This window comes from Dasypus novemcinctus, chromosome 7 (genome assembly GCF_030445035.2).
Source record: "Dasypus novemcinctus isolate mDasNov1 chromosome 7, mDasNov1.1.hap2, whole genome shotgun sequence".
Classification (NCBI taxonomy): domain Eukaryota; kingdom Metazoa; phylum Chordata; class Mammalia; order Cingulata; family Dasypodidae; genus Dasypus; species Dasypus novemcinctus.
The window spans coordinates 87229158-87245369 of NC_080679.1; the positions used below are offsets into that span (position 1 = coordinate 87229158).

At 35.6% G+C, this 16212-nt stretch overlaps 1 protein-coding gene across 15 annotated transcripts in view; it reads right to left on the reverse strand.

Annotated features, from left to right (window-relative positions):
• Positions 1–16212, reverse strand: part of SLC4A10 (solute carrier family 4 member 10) — a 389606-nt gene that overhangs the window by 12763 nt on the left and 360631 nt on the right. For all 15 annotated transcript variants that reach the window (XM_058300758.2, XM_012527510.3, XM_058300760.2 and 12 more), the window contains 4 exons: positions 13841–14092; positions 12600–12668; positions 7065–7238; positions 6187–6309 (listed from right to left, as the gene is read on the reverse strand). In XM_058300758.2, the coding sequence (XP_058156741.1) occupies positions 6187–6309; positions 7065–7238; positions 12600–12668; positions 13841–14092 (618 nt within the window). The remainder of the gene's footprint in view (positions 1–6186; positions 6310–7064; positions 7239–12599; positions 12669–13840; positions 14093–16212) is intronic.

A 16212-nucleotide genomic window follows, 5' to 3' on the forward strand; every position in this document is an offset into this window, starting at 1 on the left:
CAAGATTCAATCTAACACCAAAGAATTGGACCAAAGCTTTGTGAACAATTTTATGTTTTCCCTCAGATGATTTTCCACTTTTCTCTCAAATTGCTTTCAATAATTAGTTTGCACTCTGTGGCTTGTTAGCATGTGTGGGATTTATACTAGTCATAATTCTATCCAAACAAAAACTCATCACCTCTAAAGATAGCATTTCCAAGCCAGGCTTATCTGAAGAGAAGGGTGGCAGAGCAGCCGCTGCCTTCAGTGCCAGAAGGAAGCTGGGTGGGCCCCGGAGCGCGGGATGGACGGCCTGCCGCATCCCAGGCAGCACTGCGAGGAAAGCCAAAAACTGACACTTTCTGGGGAGGAGCAGAGTCAAATTGGGCACTAGTGGTCACGACAAACACAACCTAGTTTATCACAATCAAATAGGAAAAGAGAGAGCGAGGGCATAGAGCCAAGCCAATATCTACTACCTTATGCCAGGAGTACTTTCAAATGAGTTCCATTCACCACTTCATTGACACAGGGTCCATCAAAAACATGCTGAGATCAACGACATGGGGAATATGTTATAGGATGGTGATCAAAGTTTATCCATGAGGGGGGGGGACTGCCAATTTAATTAGAGGAATAGCCATACTGAGATTTAAATTCTGTCTTTTAATTAAGATACCCAAAGCATTTTTCAGATATTAGTACCTGAATAAGTGAAGGAAATAAATGCTATCTCAGCAAAAGGCAGGAAAATTGAGACTTAGAAAAATGAATCTGCTCAATAGTATCCAAACATTTACTGATCATATGTTCTGTGCCAGACATACAGTGAACAAAAAAAGAATAATCCAGGAGCTATTAATTAATCCATTCAACAAATAGGTACTAAGCGTGATCCACAAGACCGGTAATGTGCTAGGTTCAGGGGTAACGACAATGAAAAGAAAGACAGAACCCCTCAAAGAAGGATGAGGAGGATCCACCTTGGAAAGCACAAGAGCAGAGGAAATGGTATCTGAGCGATTTGACCCATTTGACTGTAGAAAGGAAGAATGGAGAAACAAGGTGGGCTGAGGATAAAAGGGAGGAATAAAAAAAAAGGTGTTTTGTACAAGAAGCCTGGCTGGAGCTGAGGGAATTATGCTGAGTTGAAGTGGGAAATAATTTTGGAGTCAAATTGTGGGGCGTGTTGATGATGAGGATATTCTACATCAAATATACCATGAACCTGAATCATAGTCTGCACTGGCGTAAAGAATACAATTTAGATATCATGATACCTTTAACTACTTTGGTGTGACTATATCCATTTTTCAAGCAAAGTCCGAATCTACATAGGAGCCCCTACATAGCTCACAGTACAAACAACAACAGAGAGCCCATGGTCACGAAGATGCTTACCATTTTAGAGAGAGAAAATGTTCAGCAATTTTAGAATTCATAGACTCTTAAGAAATGTAAGGGACTTCAGAAATCGAGTACAACCCTCTTATTTCACCCAAGAGGAAAAAAGGCCTACAGAACACAAGAAGTATCTGACCCATTTCCTTCCCCAACTACTAAAAGAATATTTAGTACAACAAACATTATGTAATGTATGCATAGATATATTTGTTAAAAGTACATTGAAAACTATAAAATGTATTTATAATAGGAAATTCTTATGATTTCCAACAGATAGAAGAACTAATACATAAAGCTACTCACCTAAAGAAGGCTGAAAAGAAAGAAATGTAGGGGCTGAAAGGAGTCCAAATAGAATTCATATAAATAGAAGGATGCAACATATATTTTTCACCAGAATATCAAATTCAGTGTCTTCTCTACTTGACTTATCTAAATTATTATAAAATACAGAAATTCTTGCAGAATAACATCAGCCTTAGAAGATTATATTCTAGAGATACAGATTCTGTAGTTTTAGGGAATGTCTTACCTTAAACTTCCCATGCATCAGAATGACCTGGAGGTTTTATTAAAACACAGATTGCTGCCCTATGTCCCCAACCCCACCTCCCACCCCCCACCTTGAGATTTGATTCAGTAGGTCTGGCCTGGGGACTGAGAATTAGCATTTCTAATAAGCTGTCAGGTGTTGGCTGATTGTATCAGAAATCCTCGGAACTTACTTTCAGAATCACTACTTGAGGAAGAAGAATGCACTTGCCCCACTCTAAGATTTAATTGCAAAGGACATTTTGCACGTGTACTAATTAGGCCATGCTCCTGGAATCTACAACCGATTCTGGTTTTTCTTAGCAGGAAGACATGTTCTGTTATCTAATTGCACATGTTTTTAGATTGTTTTTCATGTTTTCTTGGCCTTTCTCATGATCGTGTTATATACAGATCAGAAGGTTCCACTTGTTCCCTTTGGTTTTCTCCTAGAGTGTGTATATTTGAGTGAATCCCACCCCCCACCCCCCACCCCTCTCAGTATACCAGGAGCTGTCAATATGATGATCACTTCCACAGAGATGAATTTCCAGGATTTATCTAACATTAACCCTTCTCCCCCTGCCCAGGAGGAAACACTGCTGGGGGTTTTGATTCTTAACAGAAGCCCTTTGTCAAATGCCTACTCTGTCCTAGAGAATATTTAAGTAGAAAGGAAGGCATGTTGGTACTCTGAGCACATTTGGACATCCAGAATTTGATTCTTCATTCTTCCCTTTACACAGAGCAATGTGCAAAATGTCAGGGTTCCAATATTCATTTCTACCCTGATTATAATCCTTTCTTTCTAAAAACTGAAGCATATGCATATGCATATGCATGAAGTACATGAAAATTTGGAACAGAAGCTCTGCGACCTTGGACTGGCCTGTGTAGCTATTTATTCTGCTTTGCTCATTATTGAATTTTAAGGTCAAACTAATGTTTTCTCAATGCCATAGACCAGAAGTGGGTTACCGATAGGAAAACCCTGGAGGATAAAGGTACAAGATTGTAACTATCATCAAAAGGACAAGAGGTGAGCCTACTTTAAATTCAAGTATCAGGGAACTGAGACATTTCTACTATTTACCATCTTGCCAGATCACGATCAAAGTTACTCAATTAATTTGAGCAATTTCAGAAAAGCAACATTTCTGGAGAACATGTCTGTTTACCACCTTAACGCACACTGCTCCAGAAGACTGGGCCTTGGTTTAGAGGCAACAGTAAGAATATCCTTCAGGGGAGTCCATAAGACTCAAGAAAATGAAATGCTGAGATCTGGGTGACTAAGAAGAAAATGAACCTGTGATTTAAGTTTAACTTAATCCTTTGAAACTCCTCCTACTCTCTATGCTGATCATGCTCCTTTAACACTAATTTCAAACTAGAAAATGAACATTTTTCAACGTCCTTTTCTCTCTACAGTTGTCAGATGGAGAATTATCTCTTTGCCCTGGTTAGAAATACATTTTCATGTTTAATCATGGATTATTTCTTTACTACCTTCATGCTTCTCCTTTCACCTGGAAGTACCATTATATCGATTTATTTAAGAGTTTTAAGGATCTGTAAAGCTGCTAGGTTAATGTATTGCAAGCTTTTTCTCATAGTAAGATCTGAAAAACACAGCTGTAAATTTTTTCCCAAAAAATTTTGAATCTATTTTTGTATCTTTCTCAAAACATGGGTTCTAGAAAACTTAATATTTGATTACTTCTAAAATCTTTTTCCTCATAATCAGGAAACACCAAACATCCATTGGAGTACAGCGGGTATGTAATGCAAAAAGGTTAATAAGGATCTCTGCCTATCTGAGATTAATAAATTCCAAAACAGCCATATGCCCACAGACAGATAAACACCATGCATATGCAGTTATGTGAGTGGTTCTAGGCAATGGAAATAGCAAATTCTAATATATTTATGATTACCATAAAATTTGTTCTCTCCTGTGGGTTTTCATTTGACAAAGTCCTAAGAAAGGTGAGAACGTTCCATGGTATGGGGGGTGTGCAGGGGGAGTGGTGCACGGCTTAAGAGAATGCTATGGAAGGGATGATGGTATGGCTGGAACTGTTCTTAGCATATCATAACAGAAGCAGTAAAGACCTATGACTGGAAACCAAAGCAAGAGTGTTATATTCAAAAGCATTTTCTTTGGAATTTAAACCTTCTTGAAAATTGTTTTCAACCTGAATGATTTTAATTAAAGAATAGTTAAAGTTTAGAATTCCTATATTCTGGTCTCCATCTTATTGAATTTGGGCCAAATTCTCTCACACTTTCTTTAATAGTATCTGAGGATGAAAGCAAAGATTTACTAAAAGTAAGGCATTAAAAAGAAATAGAGACTAACAAAATATCCTAGGTCTAGCCTTATTTTTTAAAATCTCAAACTTAAGAATCTATAAATCAAACAGAAAACTGAAGAATAACAATATTATATATAATTTTTAATGTTGCATTAATATTACTAGAAGTATGATCTTAAAGCATGTCTTCTACACCATTTGGGAAAATTGAAATATTCACACAGAATTAAGATACATCATCAAGATGAATCACTCAATGGGAGAATCCATTGTCAGTGGTCAGACACCATGGAAAATGAGGGAATTGCCAGACACCTACACATGTAGTAGCCATATTTGTAGAAACATCTGAGCAGAAACCTTGTTAGACCCTGTGGCTTAATCTGGTCTCACTAAATGAGCAAAACCTAAGACCACTGAAATGCTTACAAAAATATCCCAAAGGGAGAGGAGTAGGTCCAGGGTTTGAGAAAATATTCTTTTGGTAGGACACTGTACATTTACTGGCCACTTTATAGAAGAAGGAAAAATGGAAAGTACTTAATTCTACCCAAATATTTCATTCACCTAGAAATTGTGTTTCTATTTTCTTCAATCTATGGGATAAATCATTCTGCTAAATGTTGCACTGGTCTTTTTTTCCTTTTTCTTTTTTTCTTCTTTATTTTCTTTTAAATGTTACATTAAAAAAATATGAGGTCACCATATACACCCCATCCCCTCTACCCGATTCCTCCCACATCGAAAACCTCTTTCATCATCATGGCACGTTCACTGCACCTGGTGAATACAATTTGGAGCACTGCTGAACCACATGGACAGTGGTCTACATTGTAGTCTACACTCTCCCCCATTCCACCCAGTGGGCCACGGCAGGACACACAGTGTCCAGCATCTGTCCCTGCAGCACCACCCAGGACAGCCCCAAATCCTGAAAATGTGCCCACATCATATCTCTTCTTCCCTCTCCCTACCATCAGCAGCTACCATGGCCACTTTCTCCACATCAATATTATAATTTCTTCCCTTACTGACACAATAGTTTCCCAGCAGAACACCAGTAAGTCCACTCTAGTCTATACTCTATTCCTCCATCCCGTGGACCCTGGGATGGTTAAGTCCAGCCCCACTTCGCATCAAGAGGGGGCTTAGATTCCACATGGATGATGGATGCAATTCTCCTACTTGCAGCTGTAGGCACTCTTGGCTCCCTGGTGTGGTGGTTGATTTTTTTTTTTTTTTTTTTTGTTCATAGACTTTGTAGTTCTTATATACTTAATTTTATTTATTTATATATTTTTTATTACTAGCTTTAACAATAGACCCAGACATACATTTGAACTTAAAAAACGTAAAGCAAATGGTTTTAACATATGAATCAGGGCAGATGAGTAATTTGTGAAAGGTAATTAAATCCCCAAAGTTTCTTACCAACATTTACTCAATCATAAATCACTTTGAAAGCAAATCGGGTCAACATTTCTTCCTCTTAATTATTTCATCTATTTCAAGAATAATTTTGCATTAGAATCTTTTCATTAAAACTTTTGTTCCCTAGAAAAATACAAACAGTAATAATGTTTCCTTTTTTCTTCTCACATATTCAACCAAAAAGTAATCATTACATGGCCAGAATTGGAAATAGTTAAATATGAGTTAAGTTTCTGCCATCCACAGGGCATGAAGAAATAATTCAAATAAAATAAGCAAACACTTTGTTCATTGGTGTATGATTTCCTCGTGAAAGATCTCTGTTTGCTCTCGGTGAAAAAGTTCCACCTTTATGATTTTAAATATTAAATTCCCAAACTAGTCCACCTATAGTTGTTAGCAATTGCTAACTATCTAAAGATAAAGCACAGTGATTTAGTTTTGCAAAGAGGTCTTACTGTGCAAGTGCCTATCTTTATTTATTTATTTTTAAAATAAGATATTGATTTTTCTGACTTACTTCTTTTTCAGCATCTTCTAGTTTCTTTTTCTTACTCTCAGGCATTAAGTCATCCAACCAGCTGAGTTCCCTTTTGGTAAATAACAGGTCCATCAACTTTCTTACAAATACCAGAGCTAACACCTAAAACAAATAGCAAACTAGTTTAAAACAGAGAAAAAAACAGAAAGAAGAGATGTAGGGTTTTTTTTTTTTTTTGACTGTGGGGGGGAGTTGGGTAGAGACAAGTTCATTTAGATTAGGGCTGATATTAAAGCAAATATAGAAGATATATGTGAATAAAACATATTATTTGGATTTTTCTGCCCTTCATTTTCTTTTCTCATCACATCCCCAGAATAATGGCTATGATTTTACCCATGAAAGGAGTCATTTAAAGAAGGCTTATAAATATATATAAAACGTTTTTGAATGTTTCCTTAAATTCATGCAGTTAATATTTTCCATTATTTTAAATGAACAGATCATTCTTATCTATGCTAGTAATATTTTTACTTCTTTATTGCTTTTAAAATTATGTATAATTTTTGCAGTATTTGAAACCTGTCTGAAATATTAATTTTTAAACCTCTCTAACTTTTCAGATTTGCTAGTGTATCTTTAATGTTAAATTTTGAAAGCTTACATTTTTTCCATCCAACTTCAGTTAATTCAAACTACCACCAATATTCAAAATAATAGACAAACTAATATAAATCACTGAAATTCATAAATAACCTAAAACTGTATTTTAAACACTTGTTTTAGTTGCTAAAGTTTATACCAGAGTTTCTAATAATTGCTCAAAATGACTCTATTGTTCCAATTTCAGTTAACAGTTTACAAAGAGAGCAGAAAATCAGAGAAAGAGAAAAAGAGTTGACTTAGAAGTGTCATACCATCATGGGAAAGACAATAGCGGCTCTTGAAACTTTTATTATCCACAAAAGACCAAGGCAACTCATCTGAATAACTGTGAAGAGATGGACTTTTCGCAGTGGTACATGTCTTAGATATATAAAATCTGGTTGATGTTTTGCAGGCATCCAGAAGAGCCTTATTCTATCAAACAACTGAAAGATAAATAGGCTGAATTGATTCTAAGAGTAATACAACAATGAAAGTAGGACAAGTAGATGTTTATTGTGGTACAAAATCTTAGGTTCATGTGACATATCCTGATCATACTTGGGTTTCAGACAACAATTCAGGGACTGTTATGCTCATACTCTGAAATACTGTAATTTCATTTTAGTAATATCACACATTTTCTGAATGCAGAAAAGAGGTGACAATCTAGAAAAGTTTAAAAACTATTAAATCCAATGCTAAATGTTGCTACCTGAGAAAGAGAAACCCTGAGGGACAAAACATGAACATCATCCTCTTTTTCACTGTCACATCATCATCTCTGCCTTTATCTGCCACTTAAGTAAAGGGGCTTCCTGGACTCCCATTCTCGGTCCTCTTCCTCCCAAAATAGCTCATCCACAACCATGACTTCCATTTTCACAATCAGCTTCTCATCTCTCTCTTCTGAGTTCTAGACTTAGCTGCTGAGTAGAATGTCTGAACTTCTTATATTGACTCTACTGCTTGTTTTGACCTTGCCACTTTGATTCCCAACAAGTTTTGGATGCTGTCTTTACAAACACAAACATCTTAGCCATAAGCATTAAACCTAAATTAATTTTTACTAAGAAAGTATTTTCCAGAACAAACTTGAATCAATTTAATTTCTTGATCAATGTCCTATACTGCAGTGTCAACCACTTACATATATTTTTCAATTGTATTTTCTTAAATTATTTTTATTTGGATCTATGTTATTTCTGATTAAACTTTACCATAAAAATAATTTAATTATTTTGGACTATATAATATTATTGTTATAGCTTTGACTTTAAGGTCATTTTTATCCATCAAATCAAATTTTCTCAATTCAAATTTTATAGACTAAATTTTCACAAGAAGATTAAATTCTTCTACCATAATTTACTTGACAAATTGCACTTCATGTTAATTTTATTTTACGTGGATCATTTATAATTTTTCTCAGGCCAAATTTTGCTGTTTTCAGTGTTTCCAACAAGAAGTGATTATTTAAAAAGTGACGGTTTCAATAACTATTCTATTTTATGAAATTTCTAGAGTAATATCAATTATACATTTTAAAAAGACTTATATTAGATTTTATTTCCTAACTAATCTATGAGAAAATTGTTCAATTCTCATGAAAGATTCCAAATAATGTACCCTAAAATAGAGAAACAAATATCCACAGTAAAAATGTTGGGGTCAAAACATCCTGTTTTACCAAAGCCTGCTTATATCTCTAGTAGGAACTTCAAACTCAAACTCAACTTAACCCCATAAACCCATCAATCCTTCTGCATTCTTGGTCTTAGGTCCTGGTATGACACTTTTTCACTGTCAATCAAACTAGAATCATACATATGCTAGTTCATTGACTCATTTGTTCATTATTCATACTTTTTCTTTTTTTTAAGATTTATTTTATTTCCCTCCCCACCCCCCCGCCCCCCGCCCCATTGTCTTCTGTGTCCATTTGCTGTGTGTTCTTCTGCATCTGCTTGCATTATTCAGCAGCGGAACTGGGAAACTGGGTCTCTTTTTCTTGTTGTTGCATCATCTTGCTGCGTCAGCTCTCCATGCGTGCAGTGCCACTCCTGGGTGGGCTGCGCTTCTTTCACGCGGGGTGGCTTTCCTTGTGGGGTGCACTCCTTGTGTGTGGAGCAGGGGTGCAGGGGTGCCCCTGCATGGCACAGCACTTTTTACACATAGCAGCACTGCGCACGGGCCAGCTTACCACACGGGTCTGGAGGCCCTGGGGATTGAACCCTGGACCCTCCTTATGGTAGATGGACACTCCATCAGTTGAGCCATGTCCGCTTCCCTATTTGTATTCTTTCATACCTTCCAAATTCATTTATTGAAAACTTTCTATGCAGAGGAATAAGTGCTGAATTAATCCTTGGTTCATTCCTCTCCATACTGTCCACATATATGCCCTTGGGTGTTCTCATTTCTATCTTCTATATATCTCTTAAAAGTAGAAGTCATTAAACAAACAAATAAAACGGTGTATGGTGGAGCTGGAAATATGGAAGAAATAAAGTAAAATCCCCTGGCTTACAACTGCATATTTTAGTTGCTATAGAAGTGGCTTTTCTCAGCCACCATTTCTCCATTTGTGGAGCTGTTATTGCATAAGTGTACTTCAGCGTGTGGGTGCTTCAATTGTTATTGTTTAAATGGCACATTTGCTTTACTTTGGATTCCTAAAGTGTTGGAATGAATATAGATGTGGTTATATATCTGAATATGGAAACAGAATTCATGAGAACATTGTGATCTCTTTTTTCTGCCATATTCCACAGTGGGAGGCCTAGATAATAAGTTTCTTAATATGGTAAATAACCAGGTAACATAGATTCTTCCAATGTGTAAGACAACAAATTAACATTGAACTGTTGATGTTCAGTAAGAGTTAATAATTACTACTCAAGTAATAGTAAACATGAGAAATGTATTCTGAGTTTTGTACTTGGCTTTTATCTTGTCCTAATATCAATATCCCACATCCTTACCCAGTTAGTCATAACTCCAAATAGGAATTTCAACTCCTGAGTTTAGGACTTGCTTTAATTTTCACTAAACCTGTTTCTCAGTGTGAGGTCCTGCTTCTTAATGGATAACCCTGCTTGCTGTTTCATTATTGTTATTTAAAACTCATTATACTTATCTCATGGGCCTTTAATAATGTTTTCCTCAATTTTCATTTCAAAGATTCACACCCCAAATAATTTCAAAACTTGACATTTTTGTTTAATGCTAAACCTCATGGGTATAAAATCATGTGAGTGGAATTAGGGGGAAAAAATCTGTTGAAACCTATCAAAATGATTTTACTTTGTTTCTTAAACTTCTGGTGCTGTATTTATGTGAGCCTGGGGCCTAATAATAAATACTTTTCACTTAGAGATGAAATTAGTACTCGTGGAACTTTTGCCAACGGCAAAAAAAACACACAGCAAAACAAATAAACAAAATCTCTTCGGCACTCTTCCCTATCTGCCTTACCAAACGAATTGCATCAAAATGAACTTTTTCTACATGAAATTTAATTTGAGTACATTAAATCTGAGTAAAAATTAAACATATAATACCTCTCATCCATCTACCTCTCCCAAATTAATTTTACCCAGTGTCAGGATGAATGGTCATACTAATTACTTTGGGTGCTCAGTGATCTTAAAATGCCACCTCTTGAAGTTTTGTCTCAATCCTGACATCTAGCACTGTCCTAAGGCCTGAGCTCTTTATCTTCTCCCAAAGTTAGAAGCTGATGAGCGGTTTATCAGGTAAAGCTATCCGCAGCTGCCTGTCCCTCAAGCAGGTGACTTTTCCCTTATAGGTGTTGAACAGCAATAAAGTTTAGCTGTGGCATAGAAATCACAGTAAATTATCATTTTCTTTAGTCAACAAAAAATAAATCATACTCTATAATAATTAAGCCTCAAAATTTGTCTCTTTTACAAGAAAATTAAGTATTAATCTGTAAAACAAGATAATCCAAAGGCAAATTTAAGTAGAAATCTGTACGAGTTTCCCAAGCCTCCCATAACAGATTACCCAAACGTTGTCACTTAAAACGACAAAAATTTACTCTCTCCCAGTGGTGGGGGTCAAAAGTCAGAAATCAAGTTACTAGGGCCACTCTCCCTCCAGAAAGCCCTGATGGCTTCTGGCATTCCTTGGCATATAGCAGCATAAATCAATCCAGTCTCTGCCTCCATTTTCCGTCTTTCCTGTGTCTCTCCTCTTCTTAAAAGGACACCAATGATTGGATTTAGGGTGTACCCTAAATCCAGATGATCTCATCTCAAGACCCTTAATTCATTACAAAGAATTTATTTCAAATAAGATTGCATTCTGAGGTTCTGAGTGGACATTAATTTTTCTGGGGGCTGGGTAGGAGGTTGAGGGGCACACAATTAAACTTACTACAGAATTGTAAAAGAAAAAAGCAGGAAAAATTTGCCAACAGCCTCTATAAAGATTTAAAATGTGTCCACAAATTCTTTGATACTCTTCTCTTCAAGAGATGGAGTCTAATTTCCTGCCTTTGAGTGTAAGCTGAACTTAGTGATACACTTCCAACAAAGAGAAAAAGGTCGAAATGACTTTGTAGACTAAGTCAAAAAGCTCTGCGACTTCATCCTCCCTCTCTCTCTCTGGATTGCACACACTGGGGGACGTTAGCTTCCATGCCCTACATAAGGACACCTAAATATGCTATGGAGAGGCCTACACAGCAAAAATTGAGACCACCACCACTAGCCAGAGAGGAACCAAGGCCTTCTGCCCATAGCCATGTGCTTGTGAGCAAGCTCTCTTTGAAATAGATTCTCCAGCGCTGTTCAAGTCCTCAGATGACTGCAACCTCTGACTCCAGCTGACAGCAACCACATGACATGTCTTGAGCCAGAGCCACCTGGCTCAAGAGTCATTTCCAAAATCACAACCCACAAAAACTGTGAGATAGCAAATTTTTGTTATTTTAAGCCAAGTTTTGGAGTTAAGGGAAATTTAAGTTTTGGAGTAATTTGTTCTGCAACAATACAAAACTAATATAACATCTCTATTTAATCTCCACTTACTTAATGCATAAGGTTTCTCTTATACTTTGAAACTGCTAGATCCTATACCTTTACTTTTAGTTTAATTTTTTAAAATTATTCTATACATACAATTATAGTAATAGAAAAATGAACATAAAGAAAAAGAATCACCCAGAATCTTACTGTCTTGGCAAATTGTTTTCAATTCTCTACCCTCTCTTCTAATTTATCCCATAACCACAGTTTTATAAGCCTATGGTAGGTACAACTTGTTTTCCTACTTTTTCACTTTGTATTATGAAATAAAACTTTTACAGATTTCATAATTATCAATTTTAAAAGAACACACCAAAGATTACTTGATGATTTTATTGCTATTGGATAATTGTGTTGTTTCCAATAGTTTGATGGTATATATTAAAATGAGCACTTTTGTCCATAAAGCTTTGTCTAGTCTGATGGATCAATGTCTGTAAACATGATTATAGTGTCAAAGATTATAGATGTTTGAAATGTTTTCTGAAAGGGCTGTAAAAAGCCAAACCATATGTAGTTTTAATATATTTATGGTAAACAAAAGTACCTCAAGACTGTGGTCATTTTACGTCAGAGAGAACCCTGCTTCAAATTTTTTTAATGTTGTTAAATCTGACCGGTCTGGAGAAATTCTGAAAGTCTGAAAGCTGCTCCTCAGATGATGCCATTTTCTTAGGTGTCACATGATTTGGCATCAACAGACCCCCAAAATAAGTCATCAAAGGTGTGCCTATATTACTGTAAGTAATTTACCTGAATTCCCTTTAGAGATGAAGCACCCATATAAAGAAACACTCCATATAGCACTGGCATGGGAATAAACTGTAAAAGAGCAATTAGGAAAAGGCACACATTATTTTCAAATATAAAATTGTCATGTTATTTTATACTTACCACAACAAAAACAGAAATGAAAATAATATATTTTAGAAGCAATAAATGTCGGAGTCAGGAGAAATGGGTTCAAGTCCCAGCTCTATCATTTTTAGTTGTAGAACCTTAGGTGAATTATTCAAGCTTACTGTGCCTAAGTTTCCAAAACTCTGAAGTGGGATGATAATATTAGAGTTGTTGTGAATATTAAATAGGTCAAAACCTATAAAACACCATCTCATACACAGTAAGCAATAAATATTAACTATTATGCCACTTTAGAGACAACATGAATTTGTTTCACTATAGTAAAATATTTGGAATAAAGTTGAAGCATGAAAGTAACTCCCACCCAAACATTTGTAAACATGTGTATTGTTAAATTTTTTCCTTTTAATTGGAATAGCTCAGCATTGTCCTCTCCATAAGATAATGACTTATATAATATAGAAATTACCTCTTGTAAATGTACTTACGATTAAATAATTTAATTGGATTTTCAAATTATAGACAACTTAAATGAGTTATACTTTTAAATGTAATTAATGCACCTTGAAAATATGTGCCAAAATTACATGACAAGATACTTATACTCTAAAGATCCTCAAAATCATTTTGATTATTTTAAGTGTGAAGAATAAGTATGTGCAATGATAGTATCCAGGTAAACTGCATATGTGACTGTGGGCATCACTGTGCTCCTCTTGGCACTCCAATCTTACACTGTTATATTAATTGCAAATACATATATGCATTGATGAAAAGAAAACGGAAACATTATTTTTTATGTTTGCAGTCAACTTAGGTCACAAGTCAGTCAGAAATAATGAGTGACTATTTCCCCCTCACTTGCTTGCCACTTAAAAACTATAAAAGTTTGCACATCTATATTTCGATTTGCCAAACTCAATGTTTATATATTTAAGGATTCTAAAATATAGGACATAATTTCCTCCTTTAGTTTAAAAAGAATGATATAAACACGGTTTTTAAAAAAACTATCACTTTCATCAAGTGCTACATAATATTTGCAAATTCATAGGTTAGAGTCAAACGAAGTCCTTAAACAATAACAAATATATTCCACCTTCTTTCAAATTTATAAAGAGAAAGTTCATTACCTTAAGAATACTGGTCATAAAGACCGATGAACCCATAAGAACAAAAATCATAAGTCCAGTAACCCTTTGCTCCCGAATGCCAAGAAATTTGGGTTGTTCTCCTGGTGCTGAACACTCTGATTCCAGTTTTAGACTGTTGACATGTGTGATAGAGAGGACAGTGGCAGCCACAAACCATGGCAGGCCCATGATGGAGCATACACCAAGCATAACAGCCACCATTAACAGATCCAGGTGGTATCCACATCCTTTCTGTTAAAAAAAGAAAAAGAAAAGAAAACAGGATTCTCATAGGACCTGAATTTAGCATAGAATCAAATGACACCCCCATCACGGAGCAGTAAGAATAGAAGAGATAGTACCTTAAGTCTTAAACAACTGGATCTACAATGCAACATAAATCAAAGATAAAAAGGTAATAGTCTCTTTAGATATAAAGCACTTAAAGAAAAGTTGCACAGGCAGACGTTCCTATTTTAGTTATCATTATAGTGACTCTATATAGACTTTTATAGGTTTAATGCATTTCTGAGTTTATGCTACATTCATTTTCATTTTATCATCATTGGATATGTAACGACACATATTCAGACAGTCACTTGCCATAATTGCCTTAAATGAACAGGTTCATTCACAATTCATTAATATATCCACTCATTCATTAATTCATGCAAAAATATTCAGCATCGATCATACACCAGGCATTAGGCTGAGAAAACTAAAAAAAAGAAAGGAAAAGAATGGACAGCAGAGCTAAGCATGAATTTATTGTGAAGAGAAATCACAATCCTGACAATGCCTAAGATGTCCTTACCAGATCCCCTGAAAATAAACTCTTCTCAAATTTTCAGTTTCCATTTCCCCCTTCTGTCTCAATAGGTGACGTTTAGTGGGAAGCATAATAGCATGGACCATTAATTCCCTTATATATACTCATTTATATCTCAATGTAGTGCTAACTTTTCACTTGCTTCAGTTTCAGCCCTAGAAAAAATTGGTTTCTCTTTTAATGAATGCTTTGTGTTTTTTATCTCTTTTGTAATCCTGCTGCACTATTGCTCACCTCCAGGTGATGCAAATTTATCAAGCTTCTTAGGATCAGTAGGAAATGTAAATGAGGGAAAAGGGGTGCAAAGGAGGCCAGTAGAGGCTGATTAAGGAAGGCCTCTCTGAGGAAAGATAATTGAAGATGGGGAAGAGCAGAGTTACTCTCTTCCTCTAATCCCCATGGAAATTAAAAGTATAAAGCTTCTTATTTTTAGCTTTGACTACTTCATGAGAAGCAGGCTATTAAAGTAAATAATAAAAAGTATAGGTTCTGGAGCCGGACTGCATGGGATCAAACACTGGCTCAACCAAAGACCTTTGGCAAGGTTACTTACTCTCTTCTACCTCTTTTCCCCATCTGAAAAAAAAATGAGGATTCAACTCATTGGACTGTTGTGGGGGTTAAATTATTTAATTTTGCAAATCATTTAGAACAATGCCTGGTGCTCAGTAAGCACCCAATAAATGTTAAGTATATTATAATCCCAGCAATTGAACAATATGCTTTTCTTTTATATTCATTTTGTTTCACATCTTCTCAATAAGATATTTTGTTTCTTAAGGCAAGATAACTTAACATGTAATATTCCAGGATTTCTCACAGCTCTTAGCACAGTCACTGGCACACAACAGGCAATGTTCAGATTGATTTTTTTTTAAAAAGAAATATGCATCATTGAAACATGTTTTAGCATCAAATTTACTAAGTGTAATTTAAAAATAAGTATAGCAGTTAAATTTATTATGGTTATCATTAGCAGAAAATACCAATTCTTCTAAGAGAAGACTTTTGTCTTTTTTAGAGGCAGTTTTATTAAACTAAAATAGTGTGTAGTTACTGTGAAAGCTCATAGGCTGGAGTCTGAAACACATTGAGTATTTGTTGCCTAATCGTCAAAGTAGTATTTTCTTTGTCTGCTGTTTCATTTTGTGAACTGGTTTATTATTAAGAAAGTGATTCTTAGATTCAATTGTATTTCATTCTGTTTATCCCTGCCTGCCAAATTCTAAAAATGCAGATGATAGGAGAAAATGGGAGAGACTGCATAAGGACCTCTTCTTCTTGCGTTGTCACCAAGTCAGTGGCACCCTTCCTTGGGTCACCAATGTGCCTAAACACATTTTCCCTGATGTATGACTGTGTAACTTTTCTTTCCAAGTAACTCAGGAAAGTATATTGTTGCTAAGAACTGTGGAATGAGAAGAGTCAGCAAAACTAAAGTGACATAGGAGCCTTCGCCAGGACTATAACATGCTCCCTTTGCCCTGTTCCAAAATGTCCTAGAAGATGAAGTTCCACAGAATAGAATTCAAATTTTGGTCCT